The sequence below is a fragment of the Phyllostomus hastatus genome, unplaced genomic scaffold (genome assembly GCF_019186645.2).
Source record: "Phyllostomus hastatus isolate PE091 unplaced genomic scaffold, TTU_PhHast_1.1 phas_contig_210, whole genome shotgun sequence".
NCBI lineage: Eukaryota > Metazoa > Chordata > Mammalia > Chiroptera > Phyllostomidae > Phyllostomus > Phyllostomus hastatus.
Window position 1 is genome coordinate 32,786,240 of NW_025333737.1, and position 26,665 is coordinate 32,812,904.

Sequence of the window (26,665 nt, forward strand, 5' to 3'; positions counted from 1 at the left end):
CTCAGGAGGCCTTCTGAAGGCATCCCTCACAACTCATCCCTCACAACTTAGCTGAGCTCTGACCCCATTCCTCCACGGATGGTAACTGCACCCCTTCTCTGGGCCTGCCACTGCCCCGGATGTCTTGGTGCTGGGGAAGCAGCTGGGGACAAGGAGCAAGATTCCTGCCCTCAAGGACCTTCCATTCTGTGGGTGGGACAGAGAACACAGCATCAGCCATCAAAATGTTAACCTCCTCCAGGAAGCCTTCCCTGACCTCCCCCCTCCAAACCTGGTGCCTCTTCTCCGACTGCCTTCGGGGCCCTGTGCTCCTCCCCAGGTACACGCACTGCCCTGGACTGTGAACTCCTGTCTGCATCTGTCTCCGTGTAGGAGCTAGGAAGGCTGGGACTCCCGCCTATTCTGCCCCACCCCGACCAGCACGAGGCTGGCACTTAGTAACTGCACCTTTGGCTGAAAAGCCGAGGCACCCTATTTGGGGCTGAGGAGCTGGCAAGGGCAGAGCCCTGGCGCTGTGTAGGCCCCTGCATAATCGGGGAGACATGGGGTACAGGAGGGTGGGGTGCAGTGGCATGCTGGTTGGCACCAGATTTTGGTGCACAGGGTTCATAGGGGGCTCTACAGCACTTGCCTTGCCAAGGGAATGTGTCCCGATGTACCGAACCACCGAGGGCGCCATGGACCCAGCCACATGTGCAGTCACATCTGAACAAGTTGCCCCGCTCTCCCCACTGCCATCCCGATGACATAAAGGTTTAAGACAAAGTGTCCTTGTCACACACAGCCAATGCCTGGCTTAGGGAACCTGTTAAACTACCAAGAGGCTGAGGAGACATGGGAGGCGCTCGCATGGGTGACCTATCCATATAGGGCCCTAAAGGGAACTGGGACGACTTGGGGGCATCCCTAACCTTTGAGGCTGACGTCATGGCGCTAACCGCTGAGCCACAGCACGTCCCGTGGTGCCAGTTCTCCAGAGAGGCGAGCGAGGTCCCTCCTGCAGGGCTGCCTGTCTGAGAGTCTTACGAGCGTGGAAAAGGAACCAGCCCCCCTTCCCCAGAAACTGCTGGGAAAGTGGAACCATTTGAAGAGCTGTTCATGCCTTCCTTTGGCAGGTACATATCGAGAGCCTTCTCCTGTAAGCAAATGCCAACCCCTAAAGGAACAGCAAACCGTAGAAACCGCAACTCTTCATGGGTAAATGGCCCAGAGGAGGTGGGGTGTACCTCATGAGGGGCGGGGCACCTAATGGGAGGAGGTGCCTAAGCTGGGCATTGAAGGATGGGCAGTGTGATGGTCAAGTGGAAGGGCATTCTGGGGTGGGGGGACAACCTGCACAGACACTTGGGGTGCAAAAACGTGTGAACAGGCAGGGCTTGTCCAGGGCACAGCAGGCAGCTGAGTGTGGTGGCTTTGTTCGCCAAGTCCACCCTCTGTGCCCAGTGCCGGGCCACTTCCTTCCACGGATCAAGCCCGTGGCAAAGCTCAGGATAGAACTCAGGTTTGCACTCAGGTTCACAGGAATCCCGAATCTGGGCTCCTAACCGTCACGCTGAACTGCCCTGCAACACGGTGCCAGACCCGAGGAGCCAGGGACGGCCGTCTGGACTTGACTGTGGAGGGCAGAGTGCCCCGGACCCCTGCCGTGTGCACTCGGCCTTCAAGAGACCTGTCATGGCCCTGGCTGGTGTGGCTCAGCTGGTTGGAGCGTCACCCCACAAACCAAAAGGTCGCAGGTTTGATTCCCAGTCAGGCCACAGGCCTGGGTTGTGGGTTTGCACTGATGTTTCTCTCCTTCTCTCCCTCCCTTCCCTTCTCTCTAAAATCTATAAGTGTGACCCGGGGTGAGGATAAAAAAAGAGAGAGAGAGAGAGAGAGAGAGAGATCCACATGTTCTCAGACTCCCATTTTCTTAACACTTGTCTTTAAATGTTTTACTTTTTAAAAATTTAAATTCAAGTACTTTTTCTTGATGTGTAACATACATACGAAGAAGTACACAAATCAATTCATTTTCACTCATGCAACAAATGGTCACTTTTCAGCCAGGTCAGAAACACAATCATTAGGAGCCCCCCAGCAGCTGGCCCGGTGCCTCCTCCAGGTACAGTCCCACTTGCACCCCGTCTCTGAGTCGTGACAGCATAGGTCGGTTTTATTTGCCTCTGAACTTCATGCAAATGGAACCAGAAAAACTGTTCTTTCTTGTGTCTGGCTCGACACTTGCATGGTTTAATGTGTCCATTCCCACTTTGACACAGTGTTCCCGTCTGTGAATACACCGGGGTGTGTTTGTGCATTCTACTGCTGACGTGGGGATTGCTCTTGATGTTTGGCTCTCGGGAAGAAAGCTCCTATGGCTACGCATGTACGTAACTCCTGGTGAGCGCACGCACTCGTTTCTGCTGGAACCACACTCGGCCGTTGAACTCCTGGGTCTGGGGTGGGGCAGGTATGCTCAGCGTCGGTAGACAGGGCTGGCTTCTCAAAGCATTTCTTACAAATGACACCCTCACTACCAGTGGATCCGAGTTTCAGTTACTCCACATCCTTGTGAACCTCTGACACTGGAAGTTTTTATTCTTGATCCTGGTGGGTGTACAAGAATATCAAATGGTGGTTTCAATTCACATTTCTCTGGTAACTAATGTAATTGAGCACCTTTTATCTGTTTCCTGCCGCTTATATGTGTCCTCTTTTTGTGAACTGCTGACGTTTTTTGCTCATTTTTCTACTTGATTTTAACATTTCTTTTGATTTTTCCTAGTGATACATAAGACTTCTCTTCTATATTCTGGATGTGAGTCCTTTGACGGACATATGATTTGCAGTATCTTTTGCCAAATAAATGTACTTTATGGACCATCATTACTATAACCAAAACACCAACATCACACACCATAGATAGTGGGTGACTGGAAAATAAATAAAATAAGATGATGTTACTACGTTCTAGCTAATTCCCTTGGGGCTGACAGCAGGCCAGAGTCCTGATTCCAGCGAAGAGATGAGCCAGTGGAAAAGAAGTGTTAACATGCAACTGCAAGGGGCGTGGCTGCCATGAAGGTTTCACTCGGGGCTGACACAATGAGACTGATGCTTTAGAAAGCTCATTCAGTCGGCCGTGCGGATAAACGCAAAAGTAGAGGCGAGGAAGTCCCGTTAAGGGCAGTTGTGCAGGCCCAGGTGCTGCCTGGGGTCTAAGTCAGGGGGATGTGCCAGGGACCGGGGTGGGTGTGGGAACTGGGAGGACGGGAGGCAGAATCTGGCCAGTGTGGTGTCTGGGTGGTAATGTGAAGAGAGTAAAAGCTGATGTCTGAGTGGATGGTGGGGTTTCTGAACTGGAGGACCGAGAGGAGAGAGGCAGCCAAGCCCAGAGAAGCGAATTGTGGGGAGGGAGGAAATGACGATATGACTCGGGGATGTGTGGGATTTGAACTGTTCCCTGGACCTCAGAGGGAGAGTCTCCCGTTCGTTCATCTCATAAATATTGATGGAGGGTGGCCGGGTGCCAGGGGCGCAGCAGCCGATCGTACAGATAAAATTCCTGCTCCGATGGAGCGTGACTGGGGGAAGGTGACTAGTTGGAGAGACACATAAGGACAGGGAGGGCGTGCATGGCACTTGGGGCTTGGGGCTGTGAGGTGGCCTGGGGCCCTTTAGGGCAAGGGCAGCAGGGACAGCTGTCAGTGGGGGTGAGCCTGCCTGGGGAGAGAGCCTGGCGGGGGGGGGGGCATGGAATGCCACAGAAAACCAGCCAGGAGTAATCACGGGGCGGCGGGGGGGTGGGCGGTGGAGGGCACAAGCAGGCGCAGGAAGAGGGCTGCAAAGATCCCACAGCTGACACGTTCATTCACTTGCTCAAACTTGGGGGTAAAGCCCTAGGGAATGAGAGATGAATGAGAAGTCTCTGGCCAGGCAGATGTGCCAGCTACAAATTCCTAGGCAAGGCTGCATGAAAAAGATTCCATCGTGGAAGTTCAGACAACATATTGTGGGGGCACTGAGGACGGGAACTCCCACCTTTGAACCTATTCTGTGCTTGGCACTGGGGAAGGCCTCTGGGAGGAGTGGATATGCGGGTAGTGAATAGGCGAATAGGCTCAAGGGCCCTGGACAGAGGGGGACTGGCTTGAGCAAGGACACGGAGCTGGGAAGTCGCTGGGTGCGGTCTGGCAGAGGGGCAGCTGAGCATCCCCAAGCTCCTGGGGACCAGAAGCCCGGGAGGGGTTGAGATCAAGCCAAGAGAGTGGGTTGAATTTGGAAGGAGAGGAGGCCAGCGTGGGTTTGGAGGAGAGTGCCTGCCACGCGGCATTGTTCCCCCCAGTGGGCCCTGGGAATGCTGCAGTGGGGCGTCTCTCGCCACCCCTAAGGTTAGCAGCCGCCCGCGCCCAGCAGAGCCCACTCCGCTGGCTTCACAAACGCCAGCCCCACACAGCCCAGCGCCAGCTGGGTAAGCCCTGAATCAGTGGGCGGCCGCGTGCAGGAACGTGCGGCGGCTCAGGAGGCACGTGAGAGGGGGATACGCAGCGTGGAGACGGAGAGGTGGTTAGCACATGCTCAGAGAGGCCTTGGGAGCATTCTCTTGGGAGAAGTGGGCAAGGAACTCAAGGCTGTTCGTTATCAGAGGTGAGGAAGTTTGGAGGGGGCAGAGGTGCCAAGGCCCAGCCTGGCGGCCTGGGCTCAGAGAGACTCTCGCTGAGCGGGAGCACGGGTGTGGGGGAGGGCTGGCTGGCGGGCTCTCCCCTGCACCATGCCTGCCCACCTCCTCCCGGTCCAGGCCTCAGCTTGCCTCCTCCCCACTACCCGTCGTCAGCCTCAGCCCTCAGCCGTGGAGCTCAGGGCTGCCCTGCGACCTCTGGGGCTGGGCCCCGGAGGAGGGACAAGACTCCAGAATTCTCTTGGTTCACCCGCACCGCGGGCCCAAAACTCCCTGGAACCCTCCCAGTAGTTTGAGAATACTCCCTGGGACAAAAGACCTCTGGCGCCCTCTACTGGCAGTTCTGCGTCAACAATCCAATCGCTCCGTCCCGTGGCCAACCCGTAGTAGGGCTTGAACATCTCTGGGGTCACTCTACAGGGGTAGGGAGGTAGTGCAGAGGCCAGCCAGGACCGAGGCCTGGCTTGGGATATTTACTTGGATTCCTAATGGGTCTCCCTCCCGCCCTCCCTCCTCCACTCACATCTGGGAGAATCTCTTTAAAAGCAAGTAAGGAACTATGATACCCACATCGGCTTGAATGGAACTTAAGGGCCTTCTGCTGAGTGCAGAAAGCCAATCTCAAAAGGTACATATTTTATGATTCCATTTTTAGGACATTCTTCAAATGTCACGATTAGAGAGATGGAGCTAAGGCAAGGTTGTCAGGCATGAGGAAAGGGGAAAGAGAATGTGACTAGAAAGAGGCAGTGTAAGGGGTTTCTTTTAAGGAGGTGGAACAATTCTCTCTCTCTCTCTTTTAGATTTTATTTATTTATTTTTAGAGAAGGAAGGGAGGGAGAAAGAGAGAGAGAGGGAAACATCAATGTGCAGTTGCTGGGGGCTGTGGCCTGCAACCCCAGGTATGTGCCCTGACTGGGAATCGAACCTGCGACGCTTTGGTTCACAGCCCGAGCTCAATCCACTGAGCTACGCCAGCCAGGGCAATTCTCTCTTTTTCAAAAAAATATTTTATGTATTTATTTTTAGAGAGAGGGGAAAAAAAGAAGAGAGGGAAACATCAATATGTGGTTGCCTCTTGCACGCCCCCTACTGGGGACCTGGCCTGCAAGCCAGGCATGTGCCCTGACTGGGAATCAAATTTGTGACCCTTTGGTTCATAGGCTGGCACTCAACCCACTGAGCCACACCAGCCAGCGTCCATTCTCTATTGTAACTGTGGTGGTAGGTATATAAATCTATGCGTGCGACAAAATGCCATGGACTCAAAGGCAAAGACAGGCAAAGAATGAGTGCATGCCAAAAATGGCGAAACCAGGAAGGTCTGAAGTCTAGTTCAATGTATGGCGCCATTACTTCCCTGGTTTTCATAATGCACTACAGTTTTGTAAACTGCCACCACCAGGGAGGCTCGGTGATGGGCACACGGGCCTCTCGGTACTATTTATGCAACTTCTTTTTTAAAAGTTTTTATTAATTTTGGGGTGAAACTGGTTAATAAAATTATATAGGTCTCAGGTGTACAATTCTATAATGCATCATCTGTATAGTGTATTGTGTGTTCACCACCCCAGATCAAGTCTCCTCCCATCACCAGTGATTTCCCTTTATTCATTCCCCCAGCCTCCTTCCCCTCTGGTAACCACCACGTGGTCGTCTGTGTCTATGAGGGTTTTTTTTCTTAATCCCTTCACCTTAATCCCTTTCTTAATCCCTTTCACCTAACCACCCCCCACCCCCCCGACAGCTGTCAATCTGTTCTCTGCGTCTGTGAGTCTGTTTCTATTTTGTTTGCTAATTTATTTTGTTCATTAGATTCCACATATAGGCGAAGTCATAGGGTCTGATGGGCTTACTTCACTTAGCATAATATTCTCCAGGTCCTCCATGCTGTAGCAAAGGGTACGATTTTCTTCATTTTACAGCTGAGTAGTATTCCATGGTGTAAATGTGCCACAGGTGTTTTATCCACTCATCTACTGATGGGCACCTGGGATGCTTCCAAATCTCGGCTATTGTAAATAGCGCTGCTATGAACATAGGGGTGTACATCGTCTTTGGAATCAGTGTTTTGGGTTTCTTTGGATATGTACCCAGAAGTGGAATTGCTGGGTTATAAAGCAGTTCCATTTTTAATTTTTTGAGGAAACTCCATACCGTTTTCCACAGCGGCTGCACCAGTCTGCATTCCCACTGACAGTGCACCTGGGTTCCCTTTTCCACATCCTCACCCGCACTTGTTTGCTGATTTATTGATGATGGCCATTCTGACAGGTGCGAGGTGATATCTCATTGTGGTTTTAATTTGCATCTCTCTGATGATTAGTGATGTTGGGCATTTTTTCATATGTCTATTGCCCATGTGTATGTCCTCTTTGGAGAAGTGTCTATTCACGTCCTTTGCTCAATTTTTAATTGGATTGTTTGTTGTTTTGGTATTGAGTTGTATAAGTTCTTTATGAATTGTGGATATTAACCTTTTATCAGATGTGTCATTAGTGAAAATGTTCTCCTGTTCAGTGGGTTGTCTTTTCATTTTGTTGGTGATTTCCTTTGCTGTGCAAACATTTTGTTTAATGTAGTCCTATTTGTTTAATTTTTCTTTTATTTCCCTTGCCCCAGGAGCTATATCAGAATATTCTATGAGAAATGTCTGAGATTTTACTCCCTATGTTTTCTTCTAGGATTTTTATAATTTAGAGTTTTACATTCAAGTCTTTCACCCATTTTGAGTTTATTCTTTTTTTAATAATAATTGATTGACTTCTGTCTGAGTTTTTTTATTTTAAATAATTTTATTTATTTATTTTCAGAGAGGGAAGGGAGGGAGAAAGAGAGAGAGAGAGAAACATCAATGTGCGGTTGCTGGGGGTCATGGCCTGCAACCCAGGCATGTGCCCTGACTGGGAATCGAACCTGTGATGCTTTGGTTCAGCAGCCCGAGCTCAATCCACTGAGCTACGCCAGCCAGGGTCATTTTGAGTTTATTCTTGTGTGTGGTATAAGAAGGTGGTCTGGCTTCTTTTTCTTTTCTTTTCTGTTTTTTTTTGCATATATCTGTTCAATTTTCCCAACACCATTTATTGAATAGACTCTCTTTACCCCATTTAATGCTCTTGCCTCTTTGTCAAGAATTAATTGATCATAAAGGCGTGGGGTTAGTTCTGGGCTCTCTGTTCTGCTCCTTTGACCTGTATGTCTGTTTTTAGGCCAGAATCATGCTGTTTTGATTACTATGACCTTGTAGCATAGTTTGATACCAGGTAATATGATTCATCCAACTTTGTTTTTCTTTCTAAAGATTTCTGGGGTTATTCAGGGTCTTTTGTGGTTCCATATGCATTTTTGGAATATTTGTTTTAGTTCTGTGAAATACACCAATAATATATTGATAGTAATTGCATTGAATCTATAGATTGCTTTGGGTAGTATGAACATTTTAATGATGTTAATTCTTCCTGTGCATGAACATGGCATATACTTCCACTTATTTGCTTTTCCTTTATTTTCTTCAGTGTCTTATAATTATTTGAGTACAGACCTTTTACATTCTTGGTTAAATTTATTCCTAGGTATTTCATTTTAGATGCAATTGTAAATGGGATTGTTTTCTTATTCCCCCCCCCCGCCCTTTTTTAAGACTATTTATTTTGATCTGGCTGGCATAGCTCAGTGGATTGAGCGCAGGCTGCGAACCAAAGTGTCACAGGTTCAATTCCCAGTCAGGGCACATGCCTGGGTTGCAGGCCATGGCCCCCAGCAACCGCACATTGATGTCTCTCTCTCTCTCTCTCTTTCTCCCTCCTTTCCCTCTCTAAAAATGAATAAATAAAATCTTAAAAAAAAAGACTATTTATTTCATAGAAAGGGGAAGGGAGGAGAAAGAGAGGAAGAGAAATATTGATGTGCGAGAGAAACATCGATCGGCTGCCTCTCTGACATCCTCAGCTGGGGCCCTGGCCCGAAACACAGGCACGTGCCCTGACCGGGAATACATCTGGTGACCTTTTGCTTTGCTGGATGACACCCAGCCCACTGAGCCACACCGGTCAGGCCTCTTAGTTTCCCTTTCTGATAGTTCATTATTGGTGTCCAAAAATGCAACTGACTGCTGGATATTTATTTGGTATCCTGCTGCTTTACTGAATTCATTGATCAGTTCTAGTAGTTTTTTGGTGGAATCTTTAGGGTTCTGCAGATATAGTATCATGTCACCTGCTATGTGACTTCTTATGAGTCAATAACTCTTTCACAATAAAAAGTTGATGGAAAGGCCGTGGCTGGTGTGACTCAGTGGATTGAGTGCCGGCCTGCAAACTGAGAGTCTCTGGCTTGATTCCCAGTCAGGGCACATGCCTGGCCTGTGGCCAGGTCCCCAGTTGGGGGCCTGTGAGAGGCAACCCAATCAATGTTTCTCTCCTTCTCTTTCCCCCTTCCTTCCCCCACCCCTCTTAAAAAATATTGTGAAAATTAAGCCCTGGCTGGTGTAGCTCAGTGGATTGAGCGCGGGCTGGGAACCAAAGTGTCCCAGGTTCGATTCCCAGCCAGGGTACATTCCTGGGTTGCAGGCCATAACCCCCAGCAACTGCACATTGATGTTTCTCTCCCTCTCTCTTTCTCTCTCTCTCTCTCTCTCTCTCTCCCTCTCTCTCTCCCCCTCCCTCCTTTCCCTCCCTAAAAATAAATAAATAAAATCTTTAAAAATTTTGTGAAAATTAAAAAAAAAATAACACACCTGGCCATATCATCCACCTGCTCACCTGTACTCAGTCGCATCCCGGGGGCTGCAGAGGGTCAAGTCCGTGAACAGAAACCTGCCAGCTTCTCTCATAACCCAAACCCTCTTCTGCGGCTCCCCACAGGAGACTCCCCTGGGGGCGGGCTGGGACAGGGGCCTGGATATCACAGCCCCAATTCCTCCTGGCAGGGCCTCCTCCCTCGGTGGTCCCAGTGGGTATTGTCCTGCACTGGCCTGAGGGGGGCACTCATCCATCTCTGATGTGCTGGTGCCAAAACGGACTAAGAGCCCCACCTTTAGCATTACCCAGGCTCAGGTGAAAGTCTTGAAGACAGGCTGGTCTGGACCTCTGGGAAACAGTCCCAGGCCAGTGTGCTGCTCTGCCCACCAGGTATTCTGGCTGCACCCTGGGGGGTCCTCCAGGACACGTTGGCATCTGGCTCCCACCTGTTTCACCACAGGGGCTGTCTCACCCCAGGACCCAGGACCCAGCACTCTCCGGGCCTGAGGAACGAAGACTGGAGAGACTTTACGAACATCCCTGCCCCAGGCTCTGGGCCACGTATACTGCACACGTCTCCTTTTATCACTGTAAGAGGTCTCGGAGGTAAGTGCGCATGTCCTAACACTGAGCGGACACTTCCCAAGACATCCCTGCCCAGGGATCATCCTGCCTGCTGTCCTGACGACCCGTGGGTGCCACAGCACCCCATTTATTGTGGCACACGAGGCCCTGCACACGCTGCCCCCGTCTGGCCTTCCCTGCATCACCTCACACCCACGAGCACTGGATTTCTGGGTCCTAATCACAAGGGTCTTAGAGTTTGCTCTCCCCACAGATCTTCCTGCCTCTGAGCCTTTGCGCATTCTGTTCCCTCTGACTATACACTCTTCCCCTAATTCCTTCATTCTTCAGTGCTCGGCTCAATGTAGCTTCTGCAGAGGCATCTCAGATCCCTGGGGGACAGTCATAGCCCAGGGACACAGCTTCAGCAGTGCTTTTTCCTAGCTCTGCTCTGAATGTAATCAAGTAGTTTAGTGTTTAGTATATGTCCAGTTCTCAGCCTTAGGCCTGGATTGAGGGGGTCCCTGCCCTGTCATGGGTCCCCCTACTGGACTTCTCTGTGCCTCTCCCCACAGGAGGAGGAAACGGCAGGGGCTCTCTTAGAGTCCAGGCCCTTTCCTTTAGACCATACTCCTGATACGTGGTGTCCCAGAATCCCCTGCCCAAACGGCCCCAGGCCCATCCCCTGGAGGGGGGACCGCGTGGAGTGGCCCAGGGGAAGGAGGTTGCAGGGAGTGTGGCAGTTTGTACTCGTGGGCAGCAGTGTCCACATAGGTGCAGGACGGGTCTGCGGGGGGGAAGACACAGGGGGCAGGCTGAGAGCAGGGCCAGCTCTTCTCATGCCGCCGCGTTCAGGCTCGGAACTTGGAAGACTTGAAGTTTACATTAGAACCTGGCCTTCCAGGTCAGTATAAAAGAATAGTTGTCGCCCTGGCTGGTGTGGCTCAGTGGATTGAGTGCCAGCCTGCGAACCAAAGGGTCACTGATTCAATTCCCAGTCAGGGCACATGCCTGGGATGCTGGCCAGGCGCCCAGTAGGGGGCGCTCGAGAAGCAACCATCCATTTCCATTTCTCTCCCTCTCTCCTTCCCTTCCCCTTTCTCTAAAAATAATCTTTTTTTTTTTTAAAGAAAGTATATTCGTCAAAGTAGGAGAATGGAACATATTTTATTGAACAGTTGTTATCTTGATTTATAACTTTACAGTATTTTTCGACATACGTGGCCTCCACTTGTAACTTTGCCCAAGCCCCACTGGCATTCGGGGTGGACTTGGGCCAGCCTCACCCGCCGGGCCCTGCACCCCACCGGGGAGGCACCGTGCAGTCCCCGGGCCCCAGAGCACGGTGCCTGGCGCAGAAGAGCAGGTAATAAATATTGGCCGTGAGAGACAAACGGGATCATCCAAGTAAGACGCTTGGCGTGGCGCAAGTGTCAATAAATAGGAAGTATTATTGCTGGTTGAAGAAGTGAACAGGGTGGGCGGGCAGGGGGGCTGAGGCCCGTAAACGGAGGAGGTTTGTGTATGAGGGAAGGCGGGCTGCTGACCCCGGGGTCCACGCTTCCTTTACGGAGGTTGTGCTCCTTCCCCCCACCCTGCAGGCCCCTCCCAGCTCACATCACAAGGTAAGCACCAGGTGGGCCTACTTGACAGCAGGTACTGAGAGGGACCGGGGCTTCAGCTGGTGCAATCCCCCCCCACCAAGGAAAAACAGCTGGGTAGGTTTCCTCTTCGCCTTCGGGTACCTCCCCAGGCTCAGGGAGAACCCACCCAGCTCCGTTTCTTTTGCTTTACCCATAGGCCCATGCTGTGGTTGGGGGGAGGGGGAGCCGATAGGATCGGTTTTACCCTAACACCAGACTGTGCTCTGCTGTCAGAGGCGCTTGAGATGGGAGTCAGATCGCCTGCCGGACCCTGAACAAGTTCGTCACTCTGCCTCCGCAAGCCTCAGTTTCCTCATCTGCAAAACGGGCTTTTGTGTGGAAATGGTGCGTGTCAGGTGGTCGGTGCCGGGCCCACATTTAGTGAATGGGAAGAGCCCTTGCACGGAACGCAAGTGGGTCAAGGAGGGCGGCTTCCCAGAGCCCCAAACAGGAAAGCAAATGAAAAGGGTCCACAGGCGGCCAGGGGGAGGGCTGGGCAGGAGCTCATGCGTGGGGCCCGCGGGAAGCAGGTTCGGCGCCCGCGCGGGAGGTCTGCTGGGCACAGTGCCAGCCCACAGGGTCCCTGTTAAGGCCTCAAGCCCGAAGAAGCCAGGAAGCCCCTCACCCAAATGCCTCTTCCCAGCGTGGGGCTTGGGCCATCCCAGAGACCAGCCATCACCCCCGCATTCCCGCACACGCACAGTAGGTGGCGCTGTAATAAAGACCAGAACCCAACTAACCCCAACACAGGAGCGGTAAGGGGGGCGGTGTGGGGGGGGGGGATCACATTTTGTGAACTTCCCACCCAAGGGTCGCCCTACCCTCAGAGCCGAGGGGTGCAGAATCCCCAGCGGCCTGTGGACCGACGGGAGGTTGAAGGTCTCAGAAATGTCCAGCCGCGTGGCAGGGCTGACGTGGCTACGCCCAGTCCCAGGCCCGCAGGGCCCGCCGCGGGGTCAGTGCGGTGGGAAGATCTCTGAGCACTGCTGCAGGATGAGTTCCACCACCTGGTTCTGGAACACCATGGTCATGGGCATGCTGGTTTCCTCCGTCTCCGGCCGCAGCAACGTGGGCCCGAAGACTATGGCCACGCTCTGCACCGACATGCGGTTCTGTTCTCCGTGCTCGATCACCCTGCAGCGGGGGTGGGGGGGGTGGGGGGTGGAGCGGAGTCAGGGCTCAGAGCTGCGGGAGCCTGATAGTGGGGGGGTGGGGGGGGAGGGGTTCCCGCCAGTGCCTGCCTCCCCATTCCCGCCGCGCGCCTGCGCGCTCACCGGCACAGATGCTGGAAGAGGAGTCGCAGCGTGTCGTGGTTGGGGGCGGGCAGCGAGCGCACCAGGTCACGCACACAGCGGCTGCGCTTGGCCTGGTCCTGCAGCTCTGGGTGGGGAAGGGGAGAGTGGGCTCGGCGAGGGGCACGGATGGGGCCGACTCCCAGGGTGCGTGTGGGCCCTGCCCGAGGCAGGCCGCCGCACTCCTGCCCGCCCACCCACTCAGCCACCCAGCCACCCAGCCTGCCTTCCCCGGCACTCACTGATGGCCGCGATGAACTGGGGGAAGTGCGAGAAGGGGAAGAGGGGCTCGGGCAGCTCTCGAAAGAAGAGCTTCAGGGCGCCGGTGATAACGTGGACGTCCTCCCAGCGTCCGTCGTCCAGGTCCAGACGCTCGTCTGCGGCAAGGGGGGAGGGAGGAAGAGGAAGTCAACACCCCTTCACGCCTTCAGGGCCTGGAGCAGGGGCTGGGGACGGTCCTCACCGTGGTCCACCCTGTAACGCAGCTTCTGGATAGTCGCCAGGTTCCCGCTGATGCGGTACAGCCCGTCGATGTCCAGCCCTGAGGAAAGGGAGGCGCTGAGCCCGGCTTTGGTGGGATGGGGCCAAAGTCCGTGCTACGATTCCCACCCGGGAGCCCCCGGTCTTTTCCTCTCCCCCCTGCCCCCCACCCCGGGGTCTCCATCATGGGGCCCTGGAAGGAGGCCGTCAGGCGCCCCGAGTGCCCGCCCAGCACGCCGCCTACGTGCCTACGTACCGCGGGCCTCGACCGTGCGGATGCACTGCTGCACGAAGCGCGGCACCGGGCTCCGCTCGCGCTCACACAGCGTGGCCAGCGCGCAGCCGAACACCTGGTCTGGGGGAGAGGCTCGTCAGCCCCCGCCGCCCTCCCCAGGCCCGCCGGCGCCGCCCCGCTCTCTCCCGGCCCCTCCGGTACCTTTGATGTAGCCCTTGTCCCGCAGCGACTGCAGGGTAGGCCGCCTGAGCAGGAACTTGCGGAGCTTGTACCGGACCTTGCTCAGGTCGCTGTCTTGGCCCCCAGGGCTCAGGGCGGGCCCAGCTGCCACAGGGAATGCAGGGGTGAGTCAGTTGGGGGCTCCCCGGTGGCCCAGTAGGTCCCCTCCATGTCGTCACCCCCCCCCCAAGGTGCCCTCTGCCCTCCCACCCCTCCATCCCCGCGCACACCTGCTCCCGACCGCGCCTCATCCTCCCGCCAGCTTCCCAGGCGCTCCCTGGACCCGAAGTCCAAGCCGCTGTTCTCGCTTTCCTCCTCCGGGGGCAGGTCTGCGGACTAGAATCGCATGGCTTTAGAGGCAGAGCCTGGGGGGCCAGCCCAGGTCTTTCTGAGGTGGGGTGAGGGGCCCAAGTGCCCTCGCAGTGGGCCTGGTGACCCCCCCACCCCGCAGGGTTCACTCTTCCCTTGACGAGGGTTAACTCCCCTCGCCTCCACCAGGGAACCGCAGAGCATTCACGTTCCTTGGCTGTGCGGAGCTCTTCAGGTGCTGAGGCACAGTCTGACTCTGTTCTGCCCTTCCCATCTCCCAGGCCCTGCCCCCGTTTCCCGCATTTTCCAAGCAAACTCTGCACGCACGCACTCCACTGGGCGAGCAATGCTCAGTCCGTGGCTCCCAGTCCTGAGCTTGCAGTTCCAGCGGGGGCCTGAGCCAACGACTCCCCCATCTGGACTCCTGCCCCTACTACTGCTGCTACTACTACTACTAGGGCCACAGGTTGCGCCCAGTGTGGGTCCCAGGGCAGGCGGGGCTGGGAAGCCCCCGGGGTGGTTTCCAGGTGCACAGCTGCCAGCGTGGCCTGTCCCATCTCTCCTTATGCAATGGGAAGTGGTAGACTCGCCCACTCAACCCTTTAACATGTCATCTTCCGGTTTCAGCCTGTCATTCCCGCCTGAAGCTATTTCTCAGGTGTTTCCTTTTCCTCCCGCCTCCCTTGAAATGGGGTATTCCTCCAGGACGTGCCGCCAGCCCCACCTGGAGAGTAGGCCAACCCCGGGGGCTGGTTCACATACTTAAGAAAGGCTGTTTCCTCAGCAGCCCTCCTGCCATCCGGCCATAAGGGGCGGGGGGGTGGGGGGCGCTGCATCTGCAGGGAGGGGCATTACCCACTGGTGCCATGGAGCTCCCAGAGCCTGCGTAGAGGACCCCACCCGCTGTGGGCACAGCTGCCCTGCGTGATGGCCAGCCACCCCCTCCCCACCAGCCCTGGAGGCCCCAGGCTCCGCTCACCAGTTCCTGGATGCCCTGGGCAATGGCCTTGTGCCAGGTGCTGATGATGGCCTCCGAGTTGTGCTGGATCAGGTACTCTGAGCCGTCCCGGCTCCGCAGCTGGAGAGACACAAGTCACTCAGTCACCTCGGGTTCCCCGGGTCTGTTCCTGTCCCCAGGAACTCAGAGCTAACGCAGTAAGGGCCTCACCCCAGGCCAAGGTATTCCAGCTCATTAAAGGCAGTAGGTGACAGCGTCCCACTCTCCACCCTGGGTGACACATCCTTTTACAGCCGCTTCATCGAGAAGAGTAATTGCCAGGGGAGGGAGGGGGAGGTGGAGGGGGTATGGGGGGATACACGGTGGTGGAAGGAGGCTGGACTTGGGGTGATGAACACACAACACAGTGTACAGATGATGTGTCGTGGAATCGTGTACCTGAAACTTGTATAATTTTGTTAACCAGTGTGTCACGCCAATAAATTCAATAAAAAGAAAAAAATAAAAATAAAAAGAAGCCTGGCTGGTGTGGCTCAGTGGATTGAGTGCGGGCCTGCAAACCAAAGGGTCGCTGGTTCGATTCCCAGTCAGGGCACACGCCTGGGTTGCAGGCCAGGTCCCTGGTGGGGGGCGCACATGAGGCAACCACACATGGATGTTTCTCTCCCTCTCTTTCTTCCTTCCTTCCCCCTTCTCTAAAAATAAAATAAAATCTTAAAAAAAAAAAACAAAATAACAACAACAACAACAACAACAACATGCTTGAGGGGAAAATGTTCTGACTACTCAAAGCTCTTTCTGACCAGCAGGCTCGGGGGTGGCAACCCACTTACTCCTGCTCACTCCCAGCAAAGGCGCCCGTGGTTGGGAGGGGCCCGGGAGCTGGGGGGAGCGCGGCCCTCCCCGCGGGTCTGCTGGCTGCTCCACCCCGAGCACAGGCCACAGTCCCCCTCACGGAGCCCGAAGTCTAGATTCCCAAAGCCGCTGTCTTGTCCTGCGGAGCAGTGAGCAGGGATCGACAGCCAGGCGGTCCGCCGTTGAGTGGCCTTGTCCCCTAACAAATCTCCGAAGAACAGGGTGAGGCGGCCAGCAGCCGGACTAGGTCTCTCATCAGCCTGCGGCTCTGAGGACCCAGCGTGCGAGGCTAACGTGAAGGTTTGGTTTCGGCAGCTCACGGCAACGCTGCCCTTGGGGTCCACCGAGAGCCAGCGTCAGCAGACACCGCCTCAGACCACAGGGCGCGGCTTCCCACATCACAGAGGGCTGTGTTCTGGCTGCCCACCTTGAAAACGTAGACTTTGTGCTATTTAAATAATTTTTAAAATTAAAAAATACCCTGGCTGGCATAGCTCAGTGGATTGAGCTCGGGCTGTGAACCAAAGTGTCGCAGGTTCGATTCCCAGTCAGGGCACATGCCTGGGTTGCAGGCCACGGCCCCCAGCAACTATACATTGATGTTTCTCTCTCTCTCTCTCTCTCTCTCTCTCCCTCCCTTCCATCTCTAAAAATAAGTAAATAAAATCTTTTAAAAATCTTAAAAAATAAATTAAAAAATAATAAAGGAAAGAAGACCTGCACGCTCCGCCCCATCCCCACGCCCACACGGACTAGAGAACCCTCAGCGGGTGGCTAGCAGAGCCCCACTGTCCACGCGGACGGAACCCGGCCTGTCGCCCCGGAGAATGGTCTCACAACACTTCTAACGCAGCCAGTGTTTGGGGCAGCTGTCTCAAAACAATCAGCTCACGTTGGAGAGTTTCATACAGGAGACAGAGCTATGTAGTGACATAGCAACGCATTCCACAGAACCTTCGTCCTGTTGAATGGACAGGCAAGCTGAGCTGCCTTTGGAAGGCTGTTATTTGAGTTTTCTGTGGCCCTGGGGTGACGGAGCGGAGCTGCCCTGGAGACCTGGCCGTACTAGGGAAGGGCGGGGGGCTGTCTGTTGAGAAACGTCCCAGAGCTGCCTGCAGGCTGCCCCTGAGCAGAGGAAGGACAGCCACCCGCCCGCCAGGAAGCAGGGGGGCTCCCCGACTTCCACTCAAGACGGCCAGCCTTCCCCTCAGCTTGAGCAGCTTCCGAGAGTGCCATCTGCTTCCCGTCCTTGCCAGAGAGGACGACTCAGAAGCGTGTACTCTGGAAATGGCATCAAAACCCCTGCCGGAGAGGTGACATCTACAGAGCCCTGCTGGGAGGGTGTCTCCCTGGGTCAGAGAAGGAATGGGCCTGGCACAAGGGACGTCCTTCCTTCAGCCGGCGCCTGCGGCGGACACTGCTGGTTCACCGCAGCGCTCTGCCCTGCTGAGCCCGCGGAAGCCCCCGGACCTGCTGATCGGAGCAGCCGGGGGGAGGAAACCAGTTCTCCAGCCCTGCCCCGTGGACACCCCACACCCAACAGAGCTCTGTGAGTCATCGAAAGCTACGCCCTCGAGCTCCTTGCAGAGTTACCTTCTCGGCCGAGAAGGAAGGCCGTGATCTCGGCTTTCATCGTGCTACCTGAAGCGGACCCAAGAGTCCCGCACTAAACTAGAATGGAGCTGCACACTAAAATTTTTTTTTCAAGAGCTAAGGGTTAGAAAACAAGCTTCGATTTCCCTCAAAAGCTGGGCGGGTTCCCTCCACCCCCACCCCCAATGAGTAATAAGAGTCGCGTAACTAACCGCCATTCTCTTTTTGCTTTGGCTACCAGGAAACCTGGAGCTAAGTTTTTTCAACAGCAACAACCTTAGCACCTGTGCTTCATCTGCCCCCTAATCCCTCTCCACGTTGACCCCTTCCTCCAATGGTTCTGCCTGGCCCTGCCTTTTCAGCGGGTTTCACCAGCTCACCATATGTTCTTGTTGTGAGCTGTCTCAAAACTTTTGGGGATGGAAGTGAAAGTGAAGGGAGTATAAAAACAAGACAAGGATAAGGACACAAGGACACAAGAACAATGAAGTGTGTGACACTGTGAGGGTCCTTGCCTGGACCCCACCTGGACCCTCTCTGCTTGCTGGCAGAGACACAGAAATGTGTCCACCGCCCTGGCTTACTCAGGGAACACGGTCCAGCAAGGAGCTGAGCTCTAACCAGCCAGCGCATGCTCCCCAGCCGGTCAGAGTGAGCAGCCGGGGCACTGGAGCCCACCCCCCCGCCCCCGTCCATCCCAGGCCAGGCCAGCTGAGCTGAGGGCTCCCTACTGGCCACGACGGAGTTTCGTCCCCCAGGCACCCCTGTTTCTCATCACCTTCCGAAGCCAAGGGTGAGCTCAGCTCCTGGAGAGGAAACTGCAGAGCCCTCGGTGCCAGAGCTGCTGTGACAGATCCCTAAGGTGGGGGCGCCTTTGGCTTTGAGCCTGAGGATTCCAGCCCCGCTCTCCCCAGGTGCCCCTGCTTGGGGCTTGCCTCGTTTGAGTCCTAAGCCCTCAGCAAGCCCCCTCCCTGTCTCCCCACCCCCACGACTCACCTCCAGCACATTCTTCTTGCTGGATTTGTCTTTGGGGGCCCAGGAGAGAGAGGCCCCCTTCAGGTCCACCGTGTACTCGGGGGTAGAGACCTTAGAAGGCTGCCTCTGCGGGAGGGAAAGGAAGGGCGAGGGGGTCCTCAGCTCAGACAGAGCCGCCTCAGCACCCTGGCTCCAGCCCACCAGGCTCCCTTGGCTCCACCGACGGAATGGGGACACAGCTCTAGGGGACGTGGACCCAGGGATTCCCGTGACCCGGAGATCCTGGGACTTCCTAACCACAGAGCCTGCGGGGTGGCTGGTCCTTCGCTGCCTGCCCCCCGGGGAGAGGAAAGGACAAAGGTACGCAGCCCCCATTCCTGCGAGCAGGGCACCCAGTCCCCAGCTGCCTGCCCGCCAGGCTGGAGCCGTCCACCCTCCAGGTGGGCGGTGAATCTGCTGTTGTCCCCCCCTGCCAAAGGCCCAGCTTCCTGGACAGTCAGGCTCCGCTGTCTCAGACTTGGGGGAGTCAGGAGCAGATGGGGTGATCCCTGCCTTGGGGGCCCGGGCCTCACCAGGCCGACTGCGGTTGAGGACTTGGAGTCCTTGAAGAATGTCAGGACGCCGCCTTCCAGCACGGTCCAGGAGGTGCTCCAGTGCTTCTTCCTGGGTGGGGGCGGGGGGGGCAGGGCTTGGATTGGGCCCTGGGCCGCTGAGGCCCCCTTCCTGTCCCCAGGCGCAGGATGCAGAGCTGAAGAACACAGCTTGGGACACCCAACTCTCAGAGGCGGATTCCTTTGGTCTCTCCAGCCTCAGTGCCCACACAGGGCCCCTTGTACCGTTGCTATGAGGATTAATGGCGCCTGGCACAGGCGCAGTACTCAGCGAAGGTCTTCACCAAGGCCCACCCTGCCCTGCTGTGGGGTATGGACGGACTCTCACCGGACCCGCTTTCCCTTGTCCACCGTCTTGGTGCGGTGCAGCACGCCCGCCTTGTCCAGGGTCTTGATCTTAGAGAGAGGAGCGGAAAGAGGAGGCGGCTGAGGGGGTGAGCCCTGGGGGGCAGATGCTGGTCCCCCCCTCAGCCAGCTGTGCACCACGGGCTGGGCCCGGGTCTCCCCTGAGCCCTCTTCCCTGCCCGTGGCGGAGGGATTTCCTCCCAGCTCCCAGCCTGGCCCGACTCTGGGCCTGGGACGGCCCGGGTCCGGGTTCATTCAGCCCAGGCTGGCGCTGGGGCCCATGGGGGAGACACGCCTGGCCCAGTTCCAGACCGCGGCGCCTCCAGAACCCCCCTATTTCTTCGGTGGGGTCCTACCGGGCCTCCATGCCCCTTCCCTTACTTTCTCCTCAGGAGGGCTGGCCTGGGCTGGGGTCTCACTGTCCTGGCTAGATTTGAGGATGCTTCGAGGGGCGGGCACTGGGACCTGGGGAGAAAGACACTGTCAGATAGAACCCTCTCCTCTCCCCCTAGGACTCCCCCTTCTCCAGGCGGTTACCTGGGGCAGGTCCCACTGAACGGAGGCGTCGGTCGGGTTGTAGAAGTAGGGTTTCCCATGTTGGTCCTCCAGCTTCACCCACTTTGGGGAGAGGGAGGGTCAGGGCTGCCAGCTGGCCCCGTGGAAGGGGAGGAAAAGGTTCCCCCTAACCAGAGCCCAGCATAGACCCAAGGAGTCTGGAAGGACCGATGTAGGTGACTCAGGAGCTGCCATGTGGTGTTAAGGGGAGCTACGAGTGAGGAAGCAAGGGCTGGAGGTATGTCCCGGAGGCTCTGTGAGCCCACTCGTCTGTTGCCCCTACCTGCTCTTGGGTGAAGTGGTTGGTGTAGACCGTCTTCCCTTCCGAGTTCACGTGGCAAGACCAGCCAGGGGGCGTGGGCAAGGGAGAGGCGGGCCCGGGCTCACTTAAGGAGCCGGGAGGAGAATAGTCCTCCTCGGGGTAACTGGTCAGTAACTCAGGGTAGTCCGTCTCCGGGGTGGGAGGCTGGAGGGAGGAGAAGACCCTCAGAGAGGCAGGCCCTCAGCTCCAGCCCCACCCACCACTGGCCAGGCCCCGCCCCTCCAGACGTGGCCCCGCCCCTCCACCCCACGTTCCCCGGGCTGTGGGGAGGAGGCGGGGTCAGAGGCCTTAAGGACGAGCCCCGCCCACCCAGGTCAGGTCCCGCCCCTCACCCTCTGGTCCTTGGGGCTGCCGGGGCTCAGGCCTGGCTGCATCTTCAGCTCGTCCTGGTCCTCGTCTTCGGGCTCGTCCTCCCACACCGTGTCGCCCGTCAGCGGGTTGTAGAAGAACACCCTGCGGCTCTCCTCATCCCAGTACTGGCCCCACTCGGCCTCGAGGCTCTCGCGGCTGCCCAGCGAGGATGGGGAGGTGGCCGGGCTGGCGGCGCCTTCGGCGGCCTCGAACGGCGATTCCCAGGTCGTCACGCCCGTGTCCGGGTTGTAGTAGTAGGGCCGCCCGGTGTCCGCGTCCGTGTGCGTCTCCCACACCGGGCCGGGGCGGGGGGCCGCGGGGGCGCCGGGTGGGGTGGGCGGACGCTGCCTCTCTACGTTCGCGTACACGGGCTCTGGGGCTTCATCCACCTGTGCGGGACGGAAGGAGACGCCGGGTCAGCTCCAGGGTCACGCAGTCCGGACCAGGCCCCTTGCCCCCGGGGCGACCTTCAGCAAATCACACATTTTCCTGCCTCAGGTCCCCTGCTGCAAGATATCTGCCTGCCCTTGCGGAAATCGTAGTGGAGAGAGAATGAGGAACTGGTCTTGAAAAGTGCTTTGTAACGTGTGAAATGCCCCAGATGCGTGGGACAATGCCATGGATTATGTATCAGTAAAGTATCGATGAAGGAATTCTCCCAGCTGCGCACACGCAGGGGCGGGTCCTGGGATCCCGGGCCGGGCGGGGGGCAGAGAGGCGCCGCCTTCGAGCACAGCTTCCTGCACCGGTTTGAGTTCCAGGGCACAACTCTTTCTTTCCTGCTTCTCCACCTCAAGTTTTAATTTTATTGATTCACGAAACAATTTAAAAACTACCCGCATTCTTTGATCCAATCATTCGACTATTTATATTAGTTTAAACCTTTTTTTATATATTTTTATCCACAGGTTCATGGGTTTCACACCCCCTTTATCTGTAGTGTCCCATATTTTCGTACATTTTTATGTTCTGCTTTCTTCGCTGTTGTTTTTTACACATTTCCCAATGCGGCTGCAGTCACCTTAACTTTTTTTCCCCGTCCCCTTTCACGTGGGCCCAGCGCCCACTGCGGAGCTCTGCAACCCCTCCCCTTTCTTCCTGGCTGGGAAATCTCTGGGACCGGACTCAGTGCGGCCTCTGGATTTGGGGCTAGAACTCACCGGATGTGACGTTTTCAGGCCTCTGAATGAGTTCCAGGCAAGGGAAAGAGAGCAGAGCCAGACAGAAGGGAGGAAGGAGGGGCAAAGAGAGGTGAACCCTTCTTTTTCCAACTCCCCACCACCCTCCCTGCCTCCAGCTGCCCCCAGAAAGGACAGTGAGGTGGATTGGAGGATTCAATCACACGGAATACAAGCCTGGTTATGCTTAACACCCTCCGGGGCCCCTGCAGATGGCAGGGCAAAGTCTAAGGAGCCTTTTACAGGGCACCAGAAGCCACCCATCACCTGCCTATCTTGCACTTTATTTCCTGCCACTCCTTGCCCCTGCACTTGAACTTTAAGCTCCAGTAGCCCCGCCCCCAGGCTCTCTGCTTTGTTTCCTACAGGCCTCAGCTCTATCACAGCCTGCCCAGGCCCGTCTCCACCCCTTCCTCACCTGGCTGACTTTCCTAGTCCTTCCTTCCTTAAGACTCAGCTCAAGGGTCAGGTTTGAGACCTTTCCGGAGATTTCTCCCGTGTGCCAACCACAGCCTTGCGCCCTCGGTCCCCCAGAGGGACAGAGAGCTACACTATCAAAACTTAGGCAGCAGAATAGCGCATGATTAATACTGTTTTTTTTTAATTTATAAAATGCTACAAGGGAATAGAAGATTTCAAGATGGTAAACTCAGCCTAATTCCAATATTGTGTTTTTAGAAACCCTCCAAAATGCTGACTAATCCAGGTCGTTTATGGGCAGGGTAATGATAGGCATTGCGCTTTTTTTGTTTTGTTTTGTTTTGTTTTAAGTTTTTCTGCAGCCTCAACGTTTTGTACAATAAACTTTTTTTTTTAAGCCACAGAAGTTTCTCTGTTGCCGTGACACCTTCACTTAGCTGTGCACGCCTCAAGAGGGGAGGCCTGTCCTGCTCAAGGGGGGCTCTCCCTGAGCCTCAGACAGGCGCCTGCAAACACACGCATTTGTCCAGCAGAGATTCGCCTGCTCTGCCCCAGGCACTGGCTTGGGAATGCAGCAGCGAAGAGATGGACACGAGGCCCCGGCTGGCTAGCTTAGTCTGTTAGAGCGTCATCTCGATATGCCAAGGTTACAGGTTCGATCCCCAGTCAGGGCCCATACATGAAACGACCAATGAATGCGTGGAAAGGGGGAACAACAAAGTGACATTTCTTTCTCTAAAAATTAAATAAATATTTTTTAGAGAGGTGACGAGAGAGAGAGAGAGAGAGAGAGAGAGAAACATTGATGTGTGGTTGCCTCTCAAGTGCCCCCTTTTAGGGACCTGGCCTGCAATCCAGGCATGTGCCCTGACTGGGAATAGAACCACACTAAATAAATAAATCAATAAATAAACAGACAAATAAAGAAATAGAAATGGACATGAATCCCTGCCCTAGCGACCTGCACGTATATGCAAATGGTGGGGGGCTGGGAGGAAGCAGGGTGATAAGTAAACTGCACAGTATGTCCATGAGGATTGCTGCTAACAAAAAGCCCCAAACACCCCTGAACAGGAAGGCGTGGCAGCCTCACACGGGGATGTACGGCAGGTCCCAGGCATGTGGCGGGCAGGAAGAGCTGGGCACACCAGTCCAGCGGCTCCTCGCTCCTCTCCCTGACCGCACGAGCTCTCATGTGGCCGAGACAACCCTCCGTCCCACTTCTCCTTTCTCTCCGCCCACCACCGCAGTCCTGTGGCATCCTGTATTCCAACCACACCAGCTCCCACGCAAAGGCACTTTCCTTTTGCTCCGGCCATGCCCTCCGCCTGGAACTGCCCGCTCTCATCCCCTGCCTACCCGAACGCCGCTCCTCCCCTGGAGCTCGGCTCACGGGCCTCACCAGGCGAGGCCTGCTCCCTCCAGAGAAAAGTCTGACCCAAAAGGACAAAGCCAGCCCCACTTGCGACAGTGGCACCGTTTGCTGGGCAGGCCTATGGCTTTGTTAAACACGACTGCCATTTTACTCTTCTGAGCTTCTGTCCCCAGGACTGGACAGTACTGGAAGCAAGAACAGCACTCACAGCCACAGATGGAAGATAACGTTGGACCAAACTGCAGCCTCGTGTTCCCGCTCCCCAACAGCCTGCGGGTCCCACAACAGCAGCCCCCCCTCCGCCCCAACCTTTTTTAATCTAATTATAATCCAATAAAAGCTCAAAGACCCTACCCCTCAAGGCTGGTGTATCTTTCCACGCCATGCCCCTCTCCTTTCTTGGAGAGTGAATAAAACCTTATTCTTGACATTTTCTTCTCCTTGTGAGTGTTTTGTAAAAATTTTTATCTATTTATTTTTAGTTCGCAGGCCAGGGCTCAATCCACTATGCCACACCAGCCAGGGCCAATTCATTTATTTTTAGACAGAGGGGAAAGGAGGGAGAGAGAAAGAGAAACATCAGTGTGTGGCTGCCTCTGGCACACTCCCCACTGGGGACCTGGTCCACAACCCAGGCACGTGCCCTGACTGGGAATCAAACCAGCGACCCGTTGGTTTGCAGGCCAGTGCTCAATCCACTGAGCCACGCCAGCCAGAGCTCCTTGTGAGTTCTTTCACAGCCCGCATTACCGGCAACCTTAACATGACCTGCTGTGACTCTGGCCCGCTAGGGCCTGATGGCATTCTGCCTTGGTGGTCAGTTCACTGGTTCACTGTCCACCCACCTGCCTCCCTTCTCTGCCCCTAAAAGGCAGGAGGTTCTTGAGAGCAAGACTCAGAATGACCGAACTGACCCCAGTCACCCACAGTGGGCGGCCTGGTGCGGCTCCACCGAGAGCACTTGCTGCCTGAGTACACGAATCATCTCCATGCCCGACTCCAGGGACCAACAGACACCCCCGACATGACGGGAGAGACTGGGGTTAGCTCTGAGCAGGGTCTTCCTGGAAATGAGGGTTCGGGCACAGGGGCAGGAGACTCCCGGGGACGACAGGATGGAGGCAGTAGAGGAAGGTGGATGGCCAGACCCGCCTGCACTGCTCCCCGCTGGACCCACTGAGGCAGTCAGTGGTCTTGCCCATCCCTGAGAGAGGAGCTGGAAGGGTGCATGGGCCGTGGACTGGCTAAGGGAGGAGCCAGGCTCTTTGGAACGGGCATTTGCTCCTGGCCAGGCTGCTGGCCCTGGCCCTGAGGCCACGAGGAGCCCCAGGCTGGTCGGGCTGATGGGAGTCTCGCACAAGGAACACTCCCAGCGGGCACGGAGGAGGTTTGGAAAGCAGGAGTTCAGGCCTCCAGGGCCGCAGGCCCGTTGTGAGGAAGGGAAGAGGCAGAAGCACATTGCGGGGCACCCCAGTGCAGATCAGAGGTTAAATGGGGGCAGGACAGTGCTCCCCTCGGAGGAGGAACTTTCTCTGGGTTGCGGCTGCCCCAGGAGGTAACGAGGGGCCTTCACTGGAGGTGAGTAAGCAGAATCCCACCCCCTGTGAGGGAACTGGACTGCAGCAATGCTGATGCCCCTGCAAATTCTAGAACTCCCCCCAGAGCCCCTCATGGCTAAGACAGAGGTTCCTCTCTTTCCTGGCAGAGCCTCGGCCTGGGTGGGACTGGCTCCTGGAAGCCAGGCGGGGCCCACGCCTCACACCCTCTGCCTTCAAGGGGGAGCCTGCCCGAGACAGGGCGGGGCCTGACGCCCCTCACCCCTGACTCCGGGAGCCCCAAGGAGACCCAGGTGCAGCCCATCCAGAGGGGCTTGACTAGGGCACCAAGGGCTCCCGGGCCCAGACACAGGCGTGGTACAGACACGGGGGGTACCCAGGGGGAAAGAGGAACTGTCCTCCCGCCTCGGGCAAGAAGACAGAGCTGAGAGCGGCCGGCTCTCACCACACTCGGCTTCCCAGCCCCCAGCACTCCTCTGGTTTCCCATTCCCACCCACGAGCAGGTGGCAGGTGCCTCCCCCCGACCTCCCCACCCCGGCTGCTCGCTGCCTCTTGGCCGCCTTGTGCGGCCCCGCTCAGGCAGGCCAGGCCTCAGAGCAGGAAAGAGGGACGGAGGAGGGTTCCCAAATACTCCGGGAGACTCCCTGCTCCAAACCCCAGCTCCCCAGCTCCCGACAGGCCAGGGGACGGAGGTCCACTGCTGGCCCCTGGACCCCACAGGCCGCTCTGCTGTCCCTACCAGAGGCCAAGTTCAGCCCCGAATGCCAGCGTGCCCTACCTGCCCCCGCGGGGCTCGGCTCTGCCTCCGGGTCAGCTTGGCAATGATATCCACCATCCTGTTCCCTCTGAGCGGCGGGGATGCTGTCCTGGGAAGGCCTTGGGGGTGGAGCCACGGGGCACAAGCCCCGGCGGGCACAGGGCAACAGGGAAACAAGAAGTTGCTTCGAGATGGTGGGAGGCCGAGCCTCCAGCTCATTTCCTGTCAGGGCTGCGGAAGTGCTGCTGCCGGGGGCCGAGGCGGCCTGTGATGGGGTGCTGGGGGGTGCAGGGGTTTTGCCCAGGTCACAGGGGTTGTTATGTGCCCCGGGGGCACCACTGGCCGCCCCGCTCGGCGCTCCGATTTCCCGTGCGCTCTAAATCCCAGACCCCCAGACACGGCCCCTGAGCAGGCTCCACAGGCGGGTGGCGCTGGAGCCCTGGGCCTGGGAAGGGGGCGGCTGCACAGACGGGAACAAGCACGGGGACAGCCGGGTGCCGGGGCCTGAGCTGGCAGACAGGACAGTCAGTGGCCGTCACCTCCCCCGAGGCCCAGGGAGGGTGTGATGGGAAAGAGGAAGTTTGGGCGTCTCAAAGAGGAAGGGGTTTTGGGCAGACATGGTATCAGAAGAAACCGGTCTCTGGACCCCTCCAGCCACGTGAAGGAAGGGAA

The 26,665-nt window shown here is 56.4% G+C and overlaps 1 protein-coding gene across 4 annotated transcripts in view; it reads right to left on the bottom strand.

Moving 5' to 3' along the window:
* Positions 1-11,111: 11,111 nt before the first annotated feature.
* ARHGAP27 (Rho GTPase activating protein 27) overlaps positions 11,112-26,665 on the bottom strand; it is a 33,017-nt gene continuing 17,463 nt past the window's right edge. For 3 of the 4 annotated variants that reach the window (XM_045836246.1, XM_045836247.1, XM_045836249.1), the window contains 15 exons: positions 20,688-21,095; positions 20,317-20,499; positions 20,016-20,096; positions 19,860-19,943; positions 19,462-19,529; positions 19,095-19,185; positions 18,544-18,648; positions 15,121-15,219; positions 14,063-14,168; positions 13,815-13,937; positions 13,635-13,733; positions 13,362-13,439; positions 13,141-13,275; positions 12,881-12,986; positions 11,112-12,740 (listed from right to left, as the gene is read on the bottom strand). In XM_045836246.1, coding sequence (XP_045692202.1) covers positions 12,563-12,740; positions 12,881-12,986; positions 13,141-13,275; positions 13,362-13,439; positions 13,635-13,733; positions 13,815-13,937; positions 14,063-14,168; positions 15,121-15,219; positions 18,544-18,648; positions 19,095-19,185; positions 19,462-19,529; positions 19,860-19,943; positions 20,016-20,096; positions 20,317-20,499; positions 20,688-21,095 — 1,944 coding nt within the window. In that variant the 3' untranslated portion in view covers positions 11,112-12,562. Of the gene's footprint in view, positions 12,741-12,880; positions 12,987-13,140; positions 13,276-13,361; positions 13,440-13,634; positions 13,734-13,814; positions 13,938-14,062; positions 14,169-15,120; positions 15,220-18,543; positions 18,649-19,094; positions 19,186-19,461; positions 19,530-19,859; positions 19,944-20,015; positions 20,097-20,316; positions 20,500-20,687; positions 21,096-26,014; positions 26,245-26,665 lie in introns of those variants that run through there. The other variant, XM_045836248.1, reaches the window with a different exon arrangement.